This window comes from Leopardus geoffroyi, chromosome C2, assembly GCF_018350155.1.
Source record: "Leopardus geoffroyi isolate Oge1 chromosome C2, O.geoffroyi_Oge1_pat1.0, whole genome shotgun sequence".
Taxonomy (NCBI): domain Eukaryota; kingdom Metazoa; phylum Chordata; class Mammalia; order Carnivora; family Felidae; genus Leopardus; species Leopardus geoffroyi.
This window is the reverse complement of record NC_059333.1, coordinates 136,613,417-136,635,743: the sequence shown is the minus strand read 5'-3', so window position 1 is coordinate 136,635,743 and position 22,327 is coordinate 136,613,417. Positions and strand designations below refer to the sequence as shown.

At 37.5% G+C, this 22,327-nt stretch overlaps 1 protein-coding gene across 1 annotated transcript in view; it reads right to left on the bottom strand.

Annotated features, from left to right (window-relative positions):
• The window catches only part of KCNH8 (potassium voltage-gated channel subfamily H member 8), a 292,155-nt gene that overhangs the window by 14,499 nt on the left and 255,329 nt on the right, over positions 1-22,327 (bottom strand). Inside the window, exons 14-17 of the mRNA XM_045501006.1 lie at positions 20,441-20,479; positions 15,509-15,867; positions 13,334-13,440; positions 10,644-10,720 (exon numbers count right to left, since the gene is read on the bottom strand). Of these exons, the coding sequence (XP_045356962.1) occupies positions 10,644-10,720; positions 13,334-13,440; positions 15,509-15,867; positions 20,441-20,479 (582 nt within the window). The remainder of the gene's footprint in view (positions 1-10,643; positions 10,721-13,333; positions 13,441-15,508; positions 15,868-20,440; positions 20,480-22,327) is intronic.

The following is a 22,327-nucleotide window of genomic DNA, read 5'->3' as shown; positions in this document are numbered from 1 at the left end:
AATATCTGTATGTTTAAAATTGCTGATGATTAAAAAATAAAAACAAAATATTCAATATGCACACTAGAACCTCACTTAAAAAATACATCTATATGCATATAATTTCTTTAAAAATCCCCAAAATATTTTACCCTAAAAAGAACACTGATTTTTTCATTAATTGTTTCTCCTTTATCTCTGGTTGTTGTAAATTTCAATCACTAATTTTTAACTACTGCAAATCAGTGTCCAAAAAAAACATCAAAACGGTAAGTTCCTATCTGAATTAATGCAAGGGTTCTTCTTTTAACTCTCACAGCAATTGAGCACTGAACACCCCAGTGAGAAAGACCGATCCAGCAAGGTGTAGTATAAAGCACCATGGAACATGGTACCTAAAACTTGTTCAGAAGTCTAGAAAGGATTTTCTTTTAACCACTGGCAGATACCTTCCCCAAATTAAGCTTTTTCTGATAATGGGGTTTTAAACAAAATACGTTTCCCTAGCAAACGTTTTAATGAATGCTATTTGAATAGAAACTCCTTTATTTCCAAGTCGGAGGAGATTTATTTTAGAAAGTAGGCTTGCAGATTATCAACTGAAGTAAGCGTAAGTCTGTCATAACAGTATTTTGTTACCAGTTATCATATTTGATTTAAAAACACATTTAAAAAGTCAGTATATTACAAGTGGACTCCCCCCAGCCACCTCCTTTGTCTCTTCTTAACACTCTATCATTTTATTGGCTTTAAATATACTTCTTTTCTTTTTTCTTTTCTCTTCTCTTTATTTTCCTTACTTTTCTTTTCTTTTCTTTCTTTTTCTGGATTTCAAAATGCTAACGTGGAATAGTCATCAATGGGAAACATATATGGGAAAACATATATTTTCCTCTTGAATAAACATATAGTACATTTTATTAGTCTTTTTTTGAAAGCCCTTTCTAAAATTATCATACCTTAAAATGAGTTGTGCATGATTAAATCAAGTATTGCACTTAAGTACATATGGGTAATTTAAGGGACCAAAGACTCAAGTCTTGATGTGAGTTTCTGATATTTCAGAAGGAAATCTTTTCATTGCAGACCAAGGATGGTCTTCTTTGAAAGCTAACCCAATAAAAGAAAACTACTGAACTGGGATTCAGGTCTTGTTTCTAGGCCTTTCTATATCTCTTGCTGCATATGTGATGATCTCTGGGCCTCAATTTACTCATCTGTGATAAGAACATGTAACATGACAGGATTTCTAATGTCTCTTCAAACTCAGAAGTGAAATTCCATTTTTCTCTTCAATGTTTTAATGCCTGATGGTTAAAATAGATATAATGCATAATCCAGCATTTTTTTATGCATTCTCACCATAAATGTATGTCTACTGTGTGCCAATCATAGCAAAGAAAAAGGCAAATAAAGATTCTTGTCCTTATAGAACTGACATTCTAATGGGGGGGGGGATAAAGACAATAACAAATGTAGATAAATAAACTATGTAGTATAATTGAGTTTTGATGGGCTATGAGAGAAAACAAATTTGGAAGTAAATTTGGGGAATGGGGCTTCTATTTTCAAAAGACTGGTCAAGGAAGACTTCACTGAGAAATTGACATTTGCACATAGGCTTGCAAGAGGGAAGAGAGCTGTCCATGCAGATATCTTGGAGAAGAGCTTTCTGAACAGAGAGAACAAATTCAAGACCTTTAGGTGCTTTCATAAGCTAAAATATGTGGACGATGTCTGTTCTGGAAATGTCCTCGGTAGGACAGCTGGGGTCATTTGTGATTGCTTTAAGAAATTGGAACAGAGGAAAGGGAAGAGACAAAGGAAGTTAATCATGATGATTAAGGGTCTGTACTTCATGTCACATGAGTAAAGTTTCAAGGAAGAGAGAACATTTATAGAAGAGAAAAACATGCCACAGAATGGGGAGGAAGAAAGATATTAGCTACCTCCAAAATTTAAAGTATTTTCATTGAAAAAACATTTACGTAGCTTTTTCTATTCAACTCAAGAGGGACAGAAGTAAGAAAAATTAATAAAAGTCTTTACAGAGAGTTATATGAGCTAAATATAGAGAATAGGTTTCTAAGAGCTAAAGTAATTGAGAAATGTGGTTGGTGGTCATCAGAAGCATTTGGAGAATTAAAAAAAAATACAGATACCCAGTGACAACTCTAGAGGTTCTGAGATTTAGTTGGTCTATGCTTGGCCAAAGGAATAGTTATTTTAAAAGTAGTCATTATTTTATATATTAATTTGTAAAAATATCTATAATCCTGTAAAAAAAATTCCTTGAGAATCTGAAAGCACAAGTAGGTTTGGGAACCAATTTCTTTGAGGCATAGTGAGTTCTTACTACAGACAATACTCAGGCAAAATAACTTCTTGCCAATAACCTCAGAAAGAAAATTCTCATATAGGGTGAAAAGCCAGAATAGGTGGCCTCTGAGATATCTCCCAAATTTCAGATTTTATGATTGTACCAAAATATGAAAATACAATAATATCAAAGCTGAGGTTGCTTAAATATTTGTTTCAGAATAATTCTTCTACTCATTATTTATAAAAAATTGGGGCGCCTGGGTGGCGCAGTCGGTTAAGCGTCCGACTTCAGCCAGGTCACGATCTCGCGGTCCGTGAGTTCAAGCCCCGCGTCAGGCTCTGGGCTGATGGCTCAGAGCCTGGAGCCTGTTTCCGATTCTGTGTCTCCCTCTCTCTCTGCCCCTCCCCCGTTCATGCTCTGTCTCTCTCTGTCCCAAAAATAAATAAACGTTGAAAAAAAAAAAATTGATTATTTCAAAATCTATCCTATCACGTGGTCATATAAGCATGAAAAGGAAATGTGACTAATTTAGTACTGATTTATGATATTGTGTTTATTTATAATTGTGCACAAGTAAATGGGAAGTGTCAGTGTCCATTTCTCTAGGTGCTTAATTGTTCTCCAATAAAAAGACTTAAAAAAAACCCCAAACCTTCACAAGTTCATATATGCTTATTTCCAAGTCCTTATTTGAGATACAGGATATTCTCTGTTGCACTTCAGTAAAGTCTCAGTATTTTAACAATAACAAAAATAGTGACAATTTTGAAGCAATTCACAGAATTCTTTGGAGACATAATCCAAGTTCTCAAGAGCCTTGGGGAAGGAAGAAATGTACATGTGAAAATAACGTAAATGTACATAAAAAGTAAATACTGAATGGCAAGTTTAGAAAGCAGGTGTTAAAGCTTAAAGAAGGGACTTAAGAATTGGGATTCATCATAGAAGAATCAAAAAAATTCATAGGGTATTGGAGGCAAAATCACAGCTCTTTTGAAAGATGTATGAGGTTCTCCTTTTTACACCGGGAAATTCATGGGGGCGCCCGGGTGGCTCAGTCAGTTGGGCATCTGACTTCGGCTTAGGTCATGATCCACAGTTGGTGGATTTGAGCCCCACATCAGGCTCTGTGCTGACAGCTCAGTGCCTGGAGCCTGCTTTGGATTCTGTGTCTCCCTCTCTCTCTCTCTGCCCCTTCCCGGCTCACACTCTCTTTCTCTCTCTCAAAAATAAATAAACATTAAAAAAATTTTTTTTAAAAAGGGGGAAATTCATGTAGTGGGGGAGGATAGGAAAGAAAATTTCCCTGTAATCACTTCCGACTATAAGATTCTATTATTTATTTATTTATTTATTTATTTTTCAACGTTTATTTATTTTTGGGACAGAGAGAGACAGAGCATGAACGGGGGAGGGGCAGAGAGAGAGGGAGACACAGAATGGGAAACAGGCTCCAGGCTCTGAGCCATCAGCCCAGAGCCTGACGCGGGGCTCGAACTCACGGACCGCGAGATCGTGACCTGGCTGAAGTCGGACGCTTAACCGACTGCGCCACCCAGTCGCCCCTATAAGATTCTATTTAAAAAATTTGAATATTATTTGTAGCTGTTGGATTGGGTCAATTATTGAACTTAATTTTCCTATTGATGAATGGAAAATGGCAGGGCGGCATATTCTTTTAAAAACATATCAACTTACAAATTATTTAGCAAGTATGGGAGGGGAATACCCATATCCATCTTTTTAAAAAATAACCAGTTATTCTGAAACTATTGGTTAGTAGTAAGTAAATAACTAGTTACTACTAACTGGCTAATTACTAGTAATAAGCAATCAATAACTAATTGTTTAAATTTCATTTGATTTTTTCTGTACTTGCTTGAATACATAGTAACTCATTTTACTGAATATTTCCCATTTGTATTTTTAGAACAGATTCACTTTCCAACCAATTTTGCTCCTTGGAGGCTGACTTGTATGAACTCCATCAACAGGCTCATTGGTTCTTTGGTTTCTGGTTGGGTTTGGCCATTGTAGAACATTAGCAGATCAGAGGGGGGTAGGAGAGGGAGGTTGGGGTATGTGTTCCTCCGGCTGCTTCCCTGCAGGGTTGAGGTGGGTAGAAGATCCCAACAATCTTCTAAGATCTTCAAAGAATCTTCAAAGATCACAGCTCCTTTCAGGTGGCTTTTCACCCACCTTCCTCTGACTCAAGATTCTATAACCAGTCTCTACTCTGGGCCCTTTAGACCTAGGTGTTGTACTGACCTTCTGTTATTATCCCCACGGTGGGAGGGACTGTTCTATCCTTTGTGTTTTCTCTATACTCAACTAACTTCTTTGTAAGTACTCCTTTTATTCAACCCTGCTCAAATTGCCCATTTGAAATATGGCATTGGTCTCCCTGGGGCCCTTACCAATATGTCCATTTAGTCTCCCTATTCAAAATTAGAAGAGGTCTATATGTAAGTGATCACAGGCCTGGAGGACCGAAACAGCTAATATCCAAAACTACATGGATGCGAAATTCACACTTCACAGGAAAAGCTTTTGAGCGATTTACATATATTTTTTTCTTTTGGGAGATCCTCATTATTGTTTAGAGTATTTATTTATTTATTTATTTATGATCAGTAAACCTCTCACGAGAGATACAAATCTATCTATGCATACAGGCCTGAGAACTGAAAATAAGCAAAAAGTGTCCTGTAAATCATTAAATAGTTGGGTATATTCCAGTTTAGAAAGCTGTGTCCATGAAATGAATCATATTGTCAATAATACTTATGTTTTAAAATGAAAAATGCAGAATGGCTTTGCCAGCAGTTAAATGGATTTTGTTTTTCTACGTCAACAAGTGAATGTATAGCTTTTTTTAAATTTTGCTTTTGAGAATTGATGGTCAAGAGTTAAATAGGATCATGATGAGGAAGAAAAGAGATTGTATAGTAGGATCTTGGAATGGTCTTGCAATTCTGTCAGTGTGTTTCAGTTGAACCAATTTTCAATGAAAAGATATGATAACAGTAATTCAGAGGATTAAGGAATACCCTTTACCATAGGGTATTACTCATGTAGGTTTCCTTGTGTGAATTATTAATAGAACTCTAAATCTTCATAGCCATTTAGAAAAGTAGTAAAGCAACTCTTAAGAACAACTTCCATTATTGTTGTTTTATTTGTTTGACTGAAGCAGACTTTACTGATCTCATGATAGAAATTTGTAAATGTCACCTGAAAGTCACAAAGAACAAAAGAAAAAATACATAAAATGGATACCACCAAAATTAATACTTTTGTGCTTCAAAGACCAGCATGTAGGGAATGAAAAGGCAACTTAAGTAATGGGAGAAGAAAACTGAAAATCATAACTTGTGTCTAGAACATATAAAGAATTCTTACAACTCAGGAATAAAGAAACAGCCCAATTTTAAAGTGGGTAAAGGATCTGGACAGACGATTTTCCAAAGAATGAACACATGGAAAGATCCTCAATATTAATAGCTATCCAGGAAATTCAAACGAAAACTACAATGAAATACCGCTTCACACACACTAGTGTGGTTAGAATAACAAAGTCTTATAACAAATAAAAAATTGTTGGCAAGGAAATAGGAGCCTGGAACCTTCATATGCTGCTGAATGTAAAGTGCTGCTGCTGCTTTGGGAAACAGTCTGGCAGTTTCTCAGATGTTTTAAACACAGAGTTACCATACGATCCAGCAATTCCACTTAATTACCCGAGAGAAATTAAAATATGTCCGCGCAAAAACTTGTGTGAATGTTTTATGAATGTTCACAGCGACATTATTCATATTAGCTGAAAAGTGGTAACAACACAAATGCCCATCAGCTGGTGAATGAATAAGCAAAAAGTGGTATATCCATACAATGGAATATTACGTGGGTGTAAAGAGAAATGAGGTATTGGTATGGCCACAACATGGGTGAGCCTTGAAAACCTCATACTAAATGAAAAAAGCTGGTCACAGAGGGCCATAATGTAAGATTCCACTTATAGGGAATGTTCAGAACAGGCAAATATATGGGCAGAGAATGTAGATTAGTAGGGCTGAGGGTAGGGGAACTTCAGGCATCACGGGTGATGGCTATATGGTCTGGGGCTTCTTTGTGGGGTAATGGTTTACAATGGTTGAAAATTGAGTATGGTGACGAATGCACAATTCTGTGAACATACTGAAAGCCTTCAGATCATACAGTTTAAATGGATGAATTATATGATAGGTTAATTATATCTCAATGAAGTTGTTTATTTTTTAAACAAAATAAAATTCTAAAAGTGTCAATCAGAGAATTCCAGTCAAAATGCCCTTTGTTGAGCAAGGATGATTTCACAAGCCACCTGCATTTTTTCATTTTGAAAATGAAGATTTGGCTATGATTATCTTTCCTGTAAGCTTCCATTCTGCCTAGTTTTATAATCATTTTGCTATTTATGTTTTGTTTAGTGTAATATCAGGTAATGATTAAACATTGGTAAACTGGCATACTTAAGGTCTCTTAGCCCTTAAATCCTGAAGTCTCATAGAACAAATGTTCTTTACATCAATACACTGACACTATTACATCAAACTATTTAGCTAAAATAAGATACACTGAAATATAAACAATATGCCCTTTCATTTTTCTATTTTAATTTTCTATTCTTTTCTTTTTTTTAATGTTTATTTTGAGAGAGAGAGGGAGAGAGAGCATGAGTGGGGGGAGGGGCAGAGAGCAAGAGGAGAAAGAGAATCCCAAGCAGGCTCCTTGCTGTCAGCACAGAGCCCAAAGCGGGACTCAATCTCACGAACTTTGAGATCACGACCTGAGCCAAAATCAAGAGTTGGCCACTTAACTGACCGAGACACCCAGGTGCCCCTATATTCGGTAATTCATAGCAAGAGAAAAGTCTCAGGTAAAAGGTAGTCACTTTCATGATCAAATGTTTCCCTTAAGTCCATTCATTTTCATTTTCTTCCATAAACATGGACTAATTAGTCTGCACTGGGCAGGGGAGAGTAGGGGGGCGGGGGGTGCTAACTTGAGAGTTACCTTTTGTTGGATAGAAGTACAACCTTATATAAGAAGCAAATGAGTATTTGACCCCTTATTAACAGAAGACATCATGCTGAATGGTTTACATATGGTATTAGGTCCTCACAACAATCCTATATTGCAGATTTCACCATTACCATTTAATAGAGAAAAAATCTGAACTTAGGGAAGGTGAACGCTTTGCTGAAGTCAGAGAGTTAATTTTATGAATAGGGATAAGAATATTTTTCTTTCTCTAAAGCTCATTCTCTTTCTCTACTAGTGTGTTTTATGTCTTATGCCTGCTGTGGCAGAGCACGTAGGTTCCCTTGGTAGGCTTTGCCGCAATGTCTTTCTGGGTCAGGCAGATTTCAGAAATGAGAAAACATTCTAACCCTTACCTACAAACCTTTTCAGAAATGGAGCATTTGACTTACACAGCCCATGTCCCCCACGGTGACATTTTGTTGTTATTTTTAAACAATTTCCTTAGAATTGCACTATTTCTTTGTCCGCTGTAGAGCAATGACAATGTTTTCAAAAGCGTTCTAATATTAGCAGCTGCCCTACATCTTTTAAACCCTTCACTGTTCTGTGAATGTAGGTTATTACCAACATTATTTCCTTTCTGATTTTTGTTCTGTATTTAGCCAGCTGATTATGAAATCTACACATCAATGAACAATGTCTTTATATCTTAAATGTCTGGGCAAATATCAGAATGGGGTTGTTGCTGTGTTCTCAAACTTTACATAATGCTCGACATGCCTCGCATATATTGGGGATTGCCCTTTTTATTAAAGAGTTATTATTATGCAGTGCATCCCATGTTCATTATCAATTCTTCTCTTGTTTACTCAGAACAAGGAAAAGAATAAATGAAGAATAAAGCAATCAAATGATCACATGGGTGAGTGGCAGGATACAGGGGAAGTGGAAAAATTAGGCTTGGATTTTAAAAGACAGATTTTTTTTTTTGGCTACATAAACGACATTATAGGAGATAGGAAAAAAACAAGTAGGTCGGAAGAAAAATAATTTTACACTTTGAAGCCAATGTGTATTTTCATTCTGCCTGTCTTAGTGGGTTTTAACGCACTACCCAAAGAGTCAAGACTATAAATTAAATCCTGTGCAAAGGATAGATTTTTCTAACTTAAGCTTCAGCCATGAAGAAATCAGATATTTTCCTATAAGGAAAAACTAATTCCTCAGGGAAGGATAATTGGACCATTGATATTTTACCTTGCCCTTTTTATTTCAATATATGGCAAGATAAAAAGATTTATATCATCTCACTAGAAAAGCAATCATAAATACCGAGTCACATTGGGGAAATATTTTGTTTTCCAAGTGGTTATCTGTTTTAACGTATCTACCACTAGTTCACATGGTCAAAGGAAAATCGTAGAGGGTGTGGATTTACAGCTGTGATTTGGGAAACTATGTACATTCCAAAAGGTGAAGATATAAACACATTTTTCCCCAGAATAATTACTGACTCTAGTATTTGAGCTAAGACATTGGTCAGTCAGTTCTTAAAACCATTAAATGATCTCACATATGAGGGAAAAGAATCCAAACAGTGAATATTAATTGGTGCTTTTAGCCAAGAAAAATATTTGAAAAGAAATTGTTCAATAAAAAGTTTTCTAACAGGGTATTCAGGTTTGTTTTGTTGTATTTAACAAGACGTTATTTACGAGACCCAGTGTATGGCCAAGTCTTTGTGATTTAAGGAGTTTCAATCTGATTAGTTTTTCATTCCTATATTGTTAGTCTGCCCTTTGTCTCTCTTACGTCTTGTTAGCAACAATCTTACTCCCAGAGAAAGTGGGCGCAGAAGGAGAGACAGCAGTAAATCATAAATCTTCACTAAGCTGAAGATACACAGGTTTAAGAGAAACCTCTGGGCTTTATGACAAACTACCCAGTTTTCCATTGTTGCAGATAATTGGAAACTGATATGATAACATGATTTCATTTTCCACAAATCTTCCCAGTGTCAATAACTATCATATTTTTCGCTACGATCTCCTCAGGTAATCTTAGTCCTAGAAAGGGATTCTGTTATGCTGTGCACACTGTCTGTGCCTGTTCATGTGCCCTCACCCTAGGTGTACCCGGAAGGTCCAGGTCTTCCTGCATATTTTTGTCTGATGAACCTTTCTAGTCTCCTCTGCAGCGAGGCCTGCATGAAGAGCAAAGGAGTCAGTCTCTCAGGAACCACCCCCAATTCCATTTTTCCTTGCCTTATGGCGGAACAGTTTTGAATTGTCCTACATACACTCTCAGTGGTCCCCAGCAGGATTGAGCCCCAGTTGCCCACAGAGTTAATTATCTTATTAACACGCCTTTCTTTCTGTGCTTTCCTTTCTCTTCTGCCTTACCTCTGTATCCTTTATGTTGCTTCCTGGGCCACCTCCCAAATAAACTATTTGCCTCCAAATTGTCTCGAATGTTGTTATTCGAGACAAAATTAAAATTTTTCGGAAGGGCACCAAAGTTAGGACAGTGATTCAGATATTGCCTTCTCTATTTATATGAGATGGCCAGAAAAGGCAAAAAGTAGGTAAGTGGTTACCTAGTAACCTCTAGTAAGACAAGAGGTCTTACTGCAGGGATGCAGGTAAAAGCATTCTAAAACTGATACGGTGACGGTAGAACTGTTCAATAAGGTTACTAAAATCATTGAATTGTACACTTGGAATGAGTGAGTTTTATGATATGCAAAATATATTTTAATAAAGTTCCTAAAAATTACCTTATTTCACATGAATAGATGGCAAGGTCCAGAGAGGTAAAGTGCTCAAAGTTACACAGCAAATATATGTCAGGGAAAAGCAGCGCATTTCAGGCCATTTGATTATTCTGAGAAATAGCATTCATCTTTGGATTAATCACCTTGCTTTAACTCATTAAAAATTAAAGTACATGAAAAAAGTGAAAAAGCACCAGTGATACCAAGTATCAATACATTTACGATGCTAATTAGTATAATTATCATTTAGTTAGTGCTCACTTTATGCTAAATGATTTGCCTGCACTATCTCAATTTCACAATGGGCCATAAGGTAGGCATAATCATTACCCTCTACTTACACGTGGGGAAATAGAGCATGAGAGAAAGTAAGGAACTTGTCAATGGTCACATAACTCACATGAGGCTTAGTGGGAATTCATCCATGGTGGTCTGACATCAGAGCATATGCCTGTAATTACTACATTATACTGCTTTTGCTGGTAACTAGGATTTATAGCTCTTACCATTCCAGCATGACCAAAGGAAGAGAAAGCTCCATACCTCACTGTTGAGTTTATTTATTTGCTGCTTGGTCTCCTCTGCTTTGATGAAGAGAACAGCAGCTCCAATCTCTGAGTCTGAAAAGTGTAACACACACAGAATGGGTCCTTTAGTAATAAACTTCATATGTGAGGATTAAGGCAGTTGAAATGGGTAAGGAAACCTGAGCTACTGCCTTTAACTCTTCCTGATGCCTGTGCACTGTATGTTCTGTCTCCCTGGGATTGAACATGCTTCTAGTAATCCTCTGGATCCTGTCTGATACACGCCTTGAAACTGGGCACGTATCATGGTGGGGACCATGACCTCACTGATGAGATGTGTCCATGGCAAATCACCACCATGTTCCAAGATGACACATTTCCATTTTTGTTTTTAAGTTTTTTTTTTAATGTTTATTTATTCTTGAGAGAGAGAGACACAGAGAGACAGAGAATGAGCAGGAGAGGGGCAGAGAGAAAGGGAGACACAGAATTGAAAGCAGGCTCCAGCTCTGAGCTGTCAGCACAGAGCCCGACACGGGGCTTGAACTCACAAGCTGTGAGATCATGACCTGAGCCGAAGTCGGACGCTCAACCGACTGAGCCACACAGGTGCCTCACATTTCCTCTTTTTTGACCATTCTCTAAAAATATATCAGAGCCAATGACTAAACCATAGAAAAGGGATGTTCTGTTCCTCCTCCTCTTTTTCTCCCCTAAATATTGATTCCTGTGTCCATTAGAGCCTCCCCACCCCTACCCCGCCGCCACCCAACTTCTATTTCAGGTGCTAAACTCTACTGCAGATTTCCTATCTCTTCCTGAATTGCTCTAAAAGATAATTTCTCCCATTTTCTGGTTCTCTTATCTCCACTTCTTTTTTTTAAACCTTGCTCTTCCAAATACATTTATTTCTGTCAGGGACAAAAGTACAGATAAATCATTGCTAGCTGGAGTAGAAAGGAGATATATATATATATATATATAATTTTCATTTTGCAAAGTTAATCTATTAATTCAATGAATGATTAGAGAACATATATGGTAGGCTAAGCCTCCTTTAGAGGAGAGAACAATGAATAAAGAAAATATAATTGACCCTCATGGAGTTTAGAATCTAGCAGGGAAAAGAGACATTTAAAAGGCAATTAGGTAACAGGTTTGAATTTCACATTAAGGGTAATAGGAAGCCCTGTCAGTGTTTTACTCATAGGATCAGAGTTATAAGAATAAATTTGTATTTTTAAAAATGTTTACTCTGAATGGAGAGCAGTGTGAGACCAGGGAAGAGACTCTGGTAGCAAAGCAGGCAAGAGATGGATGGGGCAAGGAAAAATACGGTGGCAGTAAGGATACAAAATCTTAGAATCGAGGGATATTTACGAGATAGAGCTAAGAAAATCTGTTGCTTGAGGGCATGAGTATCGGGCTACATACTGGGAAGAGGAGAAGAGAAGGCTAAGGAGATGGTGGGAGCAGAAATAGGTGGATAGACATGGTGAGGTTCTGTGCATCATCGCCAGGTCTAGGTGAGTCAATAAGGAAAACTTCCGGTTGGGACCTGCCATTAACTTTCGCAGCAAATACATCAGTGTGGCCATATGCTTTCTGTGCCTCTTTCCCCAGAGTAATATCAGCACATGTAAGTCAACTGAATGAATGAATCAGGATTGCTCACTGACATCTGCACTCCTTCTTTCCCTGTCTTCCATTCCCCCTGCACACCTCCCCTCCCCAACCCCACAGCAAGGAGACTTGCAAGGACCCTTCCGTTTCCCTAGACGATAATGAGGGCCAGGAAGGACTGCTGAGATGGAATACTGCAATTCCACCAAAAGGAGACACACACACACACCCAGGACCGTACATTCAAAAGTCTTTACTGGGCTTGGCTTTGTTCATGGAGAGATTCACTAATTAGTAATGGATCCTGACACAAGGATCTCAGAGCTGAGTGGGAAGGGGAGGACAGAGCTGGCAGGGGACTGCTGGCCTTTCATCTTACAGTTTTCTGGTAATTGTTTTGGATAGCCTATGCTTGTTCATTATTCTCCCTTTATTAACTACAGGTGCGTCTTCTTTACAATTTCTTTGTCATTCCGGCCTTCATTATGTTGACAGATTACTTTTTATGGGCAATGAGTTCAAGAAGGCAAGGGAGAGAGAGGAATCTGGGTTGGGTTTGGGAGTACCCTTACATTAATCTACCATTGCTAGAGCACAGTGCTTCATATAGATCTCCCTCATTTCCAACCTTCAAACATCCTTCTGAAGTTGTTTTATCCTTTGACAAAATGCAAATACAGGATCTCTCCTCAAGAAGTTGGGTAAATATAACCTATGTTCCTATAGTATACAACCAACACAGCTTTTCTTCTTGGTAATGTTATTTTTGTGGATTAATCTGCATCTATCCTAAGAAAACATGGTCACCCTTTAATGAATAGCAGACATTTGAGTCTCCTAACACACCATTTACCTGGGCTGGTAAATGGCAGGGCATCTAGGCTGGACAGAGGAACAATTACAAATGATATCTTAGAAACTTGGAGATGGCATAGACTCAAATCAAATTTTTCCATGGCATGGGTAAAGTTCTAACATGTGGGAAATACTCAGAGAATGGGAAGGCAAAAAAGGGTCAATGCCAAATGTTACAAGTAAAAAAGAAATACCACCCCTTGACAGAAGACTAAATATAGAGCTTACCTCCTAGAGGAGGAGAAACTCTGGGCTCTGGTCTGAGGCGTTCAGAGCCGAAGTCAAAAGTCTGGCTTTCCTCACTGCTGTTTCCATCTTCAATTCCATCAACGATCCTGTTTAAAATAAAGGAAATTGGCTAGTTGTGCATTTTTGCTTATAGGTTCCAGTATTTCTAGGAGACTTAAAAATATTGTATTGATTTCTAAATTCTGCAGTCTCTAAAGCTGTGCTCTCCAATATGGTAGCCATTAGCTTTGTATGGCTATTGAGCACCTGAAGTGTGGCTCATGCAAGTTGAGCTGTGCTGTAAGCATAAAATGCACATTAGATTTTGAATATTTGAGTAAAAAATGCAAATGGTTTTATTAGTAAAATTTTACTATTATTTACACTTGAAATTCATTATTTGGGCATAGTGAGTCAAATAAAATATATTATTAAAATTAACTTCACTTGTGTATGTGGGTTTTTTGTTGTGTTTGTTTTTTAAAAATGTGGCTACTAGAAAATTTAAAGTTACATATGTGCCTCACAATTTTAGCTCACATTATATTTCTATTGGACAGAAATGCTGTAGAATTTGCAAGCTTATTTATTCTTAGATTCAACACCTTAAGCTACTGAAGTCCTCTTCTCTGAATTCATATTAAATCACCACTTCATCCAGAATTAAAATCTTTTAACCTAATGATTATGGCATCGCATTAAATAACCTTGATGACACCTTTACTCTGAACCTGGACAGAACTCTGAAGTAAGAGTTAAAGAATTTCATATAAACGACTATTAGGACTTTGGCTAGTCTTCTTTCCTTGCTAAATGCTATTTAATGCACTCATTATTTAAAAAATGTAAGTCTTTTGTAGAAAATATAAATATAAAAATAACAAAAATTAGAAAATAAAAATCACCTGTAATGCACCACTACTGTTAGCATTTTGATGTATGTCCTCACAATCTTTTCCTATATATAAAAGTAAAAATGTTCTTCTTATAAGTTCAGGATAAACCTTTCTTTTTCAGTTCTGATATATTTCCCCCCCTATTTAAAATTTACTGTCTTTCTTCTTATTACAAATTTAGGAAGGAGAAGAGTAAGGCAATGTTTTCAAATTACCATCCTCAACTGAATTCCTGAACTTCTAAGTGTGTTTTGCTTATTTAAAAAAAAAATCTCTCTCAATGGATGAATTGTGTTCTTCAAAAGAGTAATAAATATATTTATTTATTTCTAATAAATAAATAATTATTTCTAAATTTCTAAATATAAAATATTAAAATAATTAAAATTAAAATTTTAATTCTCAATGGATGAATTGTGTTCTTCAAAAGAGTAATAAATATATTTATTTATTTCTAATAAATAAATAATTATTTCTAAATTTCTAAATAGAAAATATTAAAATAATTAAAATTAAAATATTTCTAAATAGAAATAAATAAATATTTCTAAATATATTTAGAAATATCACTTGCTTTACAAGTAGAAAAATAGAATTTGAATACAGATTTCCAAACTTAATCTCTGAGATTTTGGACAAAATAGTATAGATAATATGAACTACTTTACAGGACTCTTGAGAAGACTAAATGTAATAGCGAATGTGAAATTACCTAGCAGAGGACATGGGACATAGGAAGCACTCAGTATTTTTTTTTCTTGCTTCTATTTATTGTCAGCTATGATGTGATTTTTTACTATTGCTTTTATGCTCCACAGACCACTTCTTTCACATTTCTGAGTCAGGATTTTTCAGCCTCTCAATCATCTTTAGTTAATCCTAAAGAGAATTTTTAAAATTAAAAATAGAGCTATGCTGTGTTACCTACAGAAGAGGCCAGAAATAAAAGTAAGCTTCAGTTATCCACAATGATAAAGAAAATAGCATTGAAAATGAACATCAACACTTAGGTAGAGCTAAATGGATGAAGGGAGTGAAGAAGGCCTTCTGAACATTTAATGGACCCTTTCGAGAATATAATTAAAACTATTGTCATACTGTACACACCTCCACGCAGAAGCAAAATTTACACACAAAATTCAGGAAAGCGGAAGAACCCAGGCTAGGAACCTGTGTGGTTGAGAGGCCCAGAGGGCTGAATAATTTACTAACTAGGTACCAATTTGAATAAAAGGCAGCCATTTTTACCTAGGAAAGAATGATGTGATGTGATTCTTACCTTGGACTGAGGTCTGGGGGTCCAGAACTGTTCAAAGCCGAAAGTTGCAATTTCAAGTTTCTCTCTTTCCTTTTTCCATGGTTAGGGGGATCAGTTTCCTGTTTGTTTTTTGGGGAATTTGAACTGGAGACTCTGATAGGTGAGTGAAACGGCACTGTTCCTGAGGCCAGCTGCTTCAAGCTCAAGCCTAGATAGCTTTTACTGCTTCCCACCTTCTTGCTGCGTGAAGAGGAGGATCCCCTTGTGTAGATGGGAGAGAGGGAGGCTGTCTCTTCTTCCTCCCCTTCCTCCTCCTCTTCCTCATCTTCCACAATGGACGGGAGTCTTTTGTTGATGCTGCCATTTCCCTTGGGCTCTGACTAAATCAGTGATAACATAGATTAGTACAGATTGCAAAGGCCACTTGAGAGGAATATCATTCATGCTGGTGGTCCTATCGAAACAACGTCAAATCTTTTAGAAACTTACGTCTCAGGAAAACTTAAGACTTTGCAGATTTTGCTATTATTTATTCAGGTGTTCAATGTCTCGCCATTTCTGCTATTCCCCGGGTTTACCCTCTCTGCTATCCTGGTGTTGGTCGGCTAACACCTCTCTTGGTCTTCTTAAACTGTCCTGGTGGGAAGGGTGCATTTTACCAGCTTGGCATCTAGATTTTAATCAGTCTGTCATCTGTAATAGGATATGATGGCATGCTGTTAGGAGTAAGGACATTTTCAGTTTTACTGGAAGGTCTTGGGCCTTGTTATTTTAAAGTTATAGGGTCTTCAGTGGAACTTTATATGGAGGTCAACCAGAAAAGTATATTATCTTTACGAATAAAAACCTTTCCTATTTTGGATCAGATAGAGGGAGTAAGATCCGTGGCATCCACAGCTACTCTGCTTCCTGCTATCTTTACTTTCAGATGTCAGTTGGAAGGAAATGGAGCAAACCATTTGGCCTGCTCCCCTTGAGAACCTTGGGAAAGGAAGAAGTCTTGCTAAACCCCATCTTAGACTCTGGTTCCATCCATGTTGTTGGAAATGGCAAGATTTAATTCTTTTTGATGGCTCAGTAATATTCCATTGTGTGTGTGTGTGTGGTGTGTGTGTGTATACACACAAACCACATCTTCTTTATCCATTCATCAGTATATGGACATTTGGGCTCTTTCCATAATTTGGCTATTGTTGATAATGCTGCTATAAACATTGGGGTGCATGTGCCCCTTCTTATCTGGGGTTTGTATCCTTTAGATAAATATTTAGTCATGCAATTGTTGGACTGTAGGGTAGTTCTATTTTTAGGATGGAACTAGAGTGTATTATGCTAAGCAAAATAAGTCAGAGAAAGACAAAGGACAAATACCATATGATTTCACCTATATGTGGAATTTAAGAAACAAAACAGATGAACAGAGGAGAAGGGAAGGAAAAACAAAATAAGATAAAAACAGAGAGGAGGCAAACCATAAGAGTCTCTTAACTATAGAGAACAAAATGAGGGTTGCTGGAGGGGAGGTGGGTGGGGTGACAGGCTAAATAGGTGATGGGCATTAAGGAGGGCACTTGTTGAGATGAGCACTGGGTATTGTATGTAAGTGATGAATCCCTGAATTCTACTCCTGAAACCAATACCACACTATATGTTAACCAACTTGAATTTAAATAAAATTTTGGAAGAAAAAAAAAAACCCATCTTGGACTCTTGACTGGAGTCATTCAACCTTTTAGACTAAGAAGAAGTGAGGGAGAGGTTGGATAAAGACAACGAAGATAATGATGATGGGGCAGGGCAGAGAGAACAGCAAAGGCTAAGCTAGTGGCCCTCAATGGAGTCACTAGAAGAGTGGGTGTTTCTTGCTCTGCCCCAGACATGGCTTCTCTGCTCCAAAGGCCCAATTCTTTTTTTTTTTTTTTTTTGGTGCCTCATTTTCTTTTGAGGATACAATTGTTTCTACTTGCTCATCAATAATTTCTAATAGAAATAAGATAATAAGCTGAAGAGATCTAAGTGTGCTATTTAAATCTCATGAGCTGTCATGGTTATTACTTCATATTAATAAACAGTTGGTTTATTGGTATCTATTGATTTTCCTGTAACCATTATAATGATACATACAACAGCAAAAAATGAACTTGAACATGTGGTGAATTTAACAGGCAACAGCCCATCCAGTTTAAAACTGGCCAAGCTAAGCAAAATAGTTTACTCATGAAACTGTTTAGTAGCACTGTAGAGTAGAAAAATTAGCTCACCCAGTTAAAGACACACGGGGCAAACTTATCAAAGAAATGAAGAACAATGAGTGAGTTCTTTAACTGAACTTCTGTTTACATTTCCATTGGCAGTTTAATCATTCCTTTGGTTCAAGGAGGCTCCGCTGGTCCTGATGTAATTCTCTAATAATCTATAGTGTTTGTACTTCTACAAGTTTGTTCGGATTTCATACTTCCATTTTATCATGGAGACTTGGCACTTGGGGCAAGTTGCTTAAATACTGACCTTTGTGATCAAGGCAGCCAACATTACCTACACCAAGAATTAATTATTCCCCCTACCATTATTACAGACAGGACCCAAATATATTAGATTATTAAACACCCAGCCCCACATGCAGCGCCCATACAGGAGTTCCAGCTCCTTTCCTTGGGCTATCCATACAGAAATGCTTGCTTCCCTCGTGCAGCTGGATTCATCCATGTATACACTGCCATACATTTCAACCACAGATTTCTTCCTTGTCTTCTGACCCACCCCTTCTTCATTTCCTCCCAACAGATGCTTCCATGAGGGCAATGATGTTCTTTTCCCCATAGTCAAAGGAATCTCTAATTTAGCTCATGACATTCTATGGGATAGCCATTTCAAACGCACAGTGGACTAGATTCAGTCAATCCTGCCATGACTACAGGGGAAGCAGAATAAAGTCTAATGGTTGAATGCGTGAACTTTCGGTCACACAGTCCTAGAAGTCTGGAGACTTCTACCTGCAACGGTGGTCAAGTAACATCATTTAAATCATTTAAATCCTTGTTTTCCTCATCTGTAAATTGGGAATGGTATGAGGATATAGATATTAGATAATGGAAGTTAAAACACTTAGCAATGTGCACTGAAAGTACTTAAAATAGATGCTTGCCCTCATGATGATGATGATGATGATAGTGAAGAAAATGGAAACATTTGCCTCAGGGCAGGTTCTACAGAGAGTGCTGGTTACCCCTATTTATATAATCTCCCCTTCTTTGCTAGTTAACAGAATTCTTAGGAATGTACCTTGCCCAAAAATCACCTTTCTCAGCTTCCTTTGCCTCTTGGTTTGGCCATGAAGTTAAGTTCTGAGGTGATAGCAGGCAAGTGGACAGGTTAAAAGGAACTTACAGGAAGACTTCTGGAAAGAGGGAAGCCTCTATCCTACCCTTCAGTGTTTTTGTTTTGTTTTGTTTTGTTTTTTTAGTTTCTAGTCTGGAATACTGATACAATGGATAGATTTCTAGCAGCCATCTTAGAGAATGAGGAGGTCTGGGGCACCTGGGTGGCGCAGTCGGTTGAGTGTCCGACTTCAACCAGGTCACGATCTTGCAGTCTGTGAGTTCGAGCCCCACATCGGGCTCTGGGCTGATGGCTCGGAGCCTGGAGCCTGTTTCCGATTCTGTGTCTCCCTCTCTCTCTGCCCCTCCCCCGTTCATGCTCTCTCTCTGTCCCAAAAATAAATAAACGTTGAAAAAAAAAAAAAAAGAGAATGAGGAGGTCTTAAAAAAGGAAACCATGTGTTGAGGATAATGAAACCAAAAGAAGAAAGCTCAGGACCCTGTTGACACAGTTATATCACCCACCTCTGGCCTTGTTCACGAGAGAGAAATAAATATCTTTTGCCTTGAAGCTGTTATGCTGGTGACTTTGATGCTGAAGCCTAAATTATACAGAAGATTTTTTTTTTTGAAAGTTACAGATGTTGTGTTCTTAGAAGGGATGTTCATTTTCACTGTGCTATGAAGGAGTGAGGAATTCAAATTGGAAAATCCAAAGGGAGGCAGGATTTCTCATGAGAAAGAGAATATAGGAGTGGTTGGGGAAAAGGGGGTGAAGTAGTGAGGAAAGGCTGCCTGTTGAGAAGAGTTGAAACATAATGGCCATTTTGCCAGCTCCTGAGGAGGGATTTTGTAGAGATGAGAAAGAAGACAACTAGTGCCAGAGAGAAACTCAGTTGAATGCTCTGAGATGTTTTAAGGGCTTTTAAGAAGTTTCTCAATAGTATTAAAAGTAAACCCTGTCTGTGCCCCAGCTATCTTCAGTAAATTATCAATGTCTTTTACGTGTGTTATATGATTGGATTGGTGTTTCTCTGTATGTACACGTGTCTGTGTGTACACACGTGTGTGAAAGGTGTTGGGTTCTGCTTCAAGGAGAATACAGAGCAAAAAAGGGAGCTATTTCTAGGTTCCTGTCACAGTATCATTGGTAGTAAAAGTCTAGGTAATAAATCTGATAAATCACTGTTTCTTGGGAAAGTTTTCTGTGAAATTGGAGGATTCTAAAAAGTTGGGATTATCTTAAGAGCTCAAGTGAAACCCCTTCCAGAATATCCGAGACCTTTTTTTTTTATACTATGGATAACCATGTTGTACCATCATCGGAAGCTTACAAGAAAACATTTGATTATTAACTTTAAACATAACAAATGTACTTCCGAGGTCAATTCCTCGGGATTTTTCTATTTTTGCCAGGTTCTGGTGATGACTGCTTTTCAACAACAATAAAACCCTTAAATAGATGAGTTTCAATACTTCTGTGCTCCAAACTCCAGAAAGTCAGTCAATACATTTCAGTGGGAAGCATTTTAGGGAAAGTAGAAAATAAATACATAAAACCCTGAAGTGGGAGACAGATTTACAGGAAATCCTACAGATTTTAGATAAAGATTCTGTTCTTTAGCAAAAGCCATACCTGTGAGACTGTAGATTTGTTCGATAATCTTGATATCACCTGAAAGAACAAACAAACAAATAGAAGTTGTAACAATCATTTAAACCTTCCCAGGTGCTTTGGGACTGAGTAAAATGTAGGAAGCAGGGGAGAGACCATGTGGGGGCGATTAATCCGCTTGGGTAGGCCAGAGAAGGAAAAAATACCTCCTAAAAGAGGCAGAAACTGCCTTCCTCATCCCAGCCTGTAGGAGCTCTACTGACCAGTGTGTGAACTAAGAAAAGGAAGGAGCAAATTGAATGTAACACCTAGGAAATAATGATCGAAATAGTGGCTGTGTTGGTTATATTTTCCATCTTGATGCTTTATTTGCTCCCCTTTTGTTTTCCATCTCCCTTTTCCCTCTTTCCTGCCTTTCTGCTATATTCTTGCCGATTCTATGACTTTTCTCTCTGGCTCTGTGAAAACGGAAACCCATGGAATCTTTTCTTATTAAATCTCATTTCTTTGCAGTTATCCACCTCCCTTTCTTATTTGAATACAGGTGGGGGTGATGTCTCCTTTCTATCCCATGTCTTTCCTCACCATCATGCTCCTTGTGGACTAGGATTAAGTTCACCGGGGAGTCCTGATCTCCTATTTGATCGAATTGAAATCCCATCAATTGTAAAAAGAAACAAAATGCTGCTAAACAAATTGTGACATGCCCATCGATTATAAGACAAATCTCAATTTCAGAGATGCTAAAATGTGAAAAACAAATATGTATTGTAGAATCACTTAAGCTGGGTTTCAGAATACATCTTACATAAAATCAAACTACAGGACTGTGGAGAAGTCCATCACAAAACACGCAGCTTTCCATGATGGACACAGAAGCTTTGGAACTTATGATATACCTTGGAAACATGCTTCAGGTCTCATCCACACTGTTTTCTGCTCAAATACACTTCCTTCATCTGAAAGTGGTAATAGATGCTATAAATTAGCATAATTTTATTCACATGAAAAAAAACTTCTACACTCAAAAATGATCTGCCTAGTAAGTGAGACATATTTAGTAATTCTGTCAACTCTCACTGTGGTTTTTTTCCCCCTAGATGATTAGGGAAATAGATGTGTTATTATTTATACAAATGCCGGCATCATTATTGCTGTGCAAATATATGTTTCATCAATGTTTAATATTATCAAAGAAGTCAACCCATTCTACATCTGCTTAGTTGCCTAAATATGCATTAATCAGAAGCATTGTAGACATAAGTTTTGTAATAATTCCCTGAGTGGTGACAAATAAAACAGCTGAATAATTAAAAATGTGAAAAATAAAATTACAGTGCTGTTGCTACGGTGGTAGACAGTTACAGCCTGGATGAGAGAAAGAACATCTCAGTGGGACTCAGGAAGCCTGAACATCTCCAGCTCAGAGATGCCATCTGAGGTGTAAGAAAAACTCCTAGTTCTCTAGTTTACTAGTAGTGTGAGCTCTGGCAAGTTGCTGAGTCCCAAGTTTGTTTGTCTACGTCAGTGCTTCTCAGACTTTACTGTGCACACAAATCACCTGGGGATTTCACTATAAAACGCAGGTTTCGGTTCAGGAAGTCCGGAGTGAGGCTCGAGACTGTATTTCTAAGGAACTCCCAGGCAACGCCGATGTTACTGGCCCACGAGGCACACGCTGAGTAGCAAGATCTCATAACCGACATCACTGCTATTATTATCCTATCACCGATGAGTTCATTAAGTGTTCACTCTGTGACAGGCACCCTGACAAATGCTCACAGCCATCATGTCCATTAATTTTTACTGTAATCCTATGAGATAACAAGTATACATCATATAACCAGCACTGCTGTGATAGGCTCTCTGAATGAAGTTATTTCATTTGCGTACAACATTTGAATCACA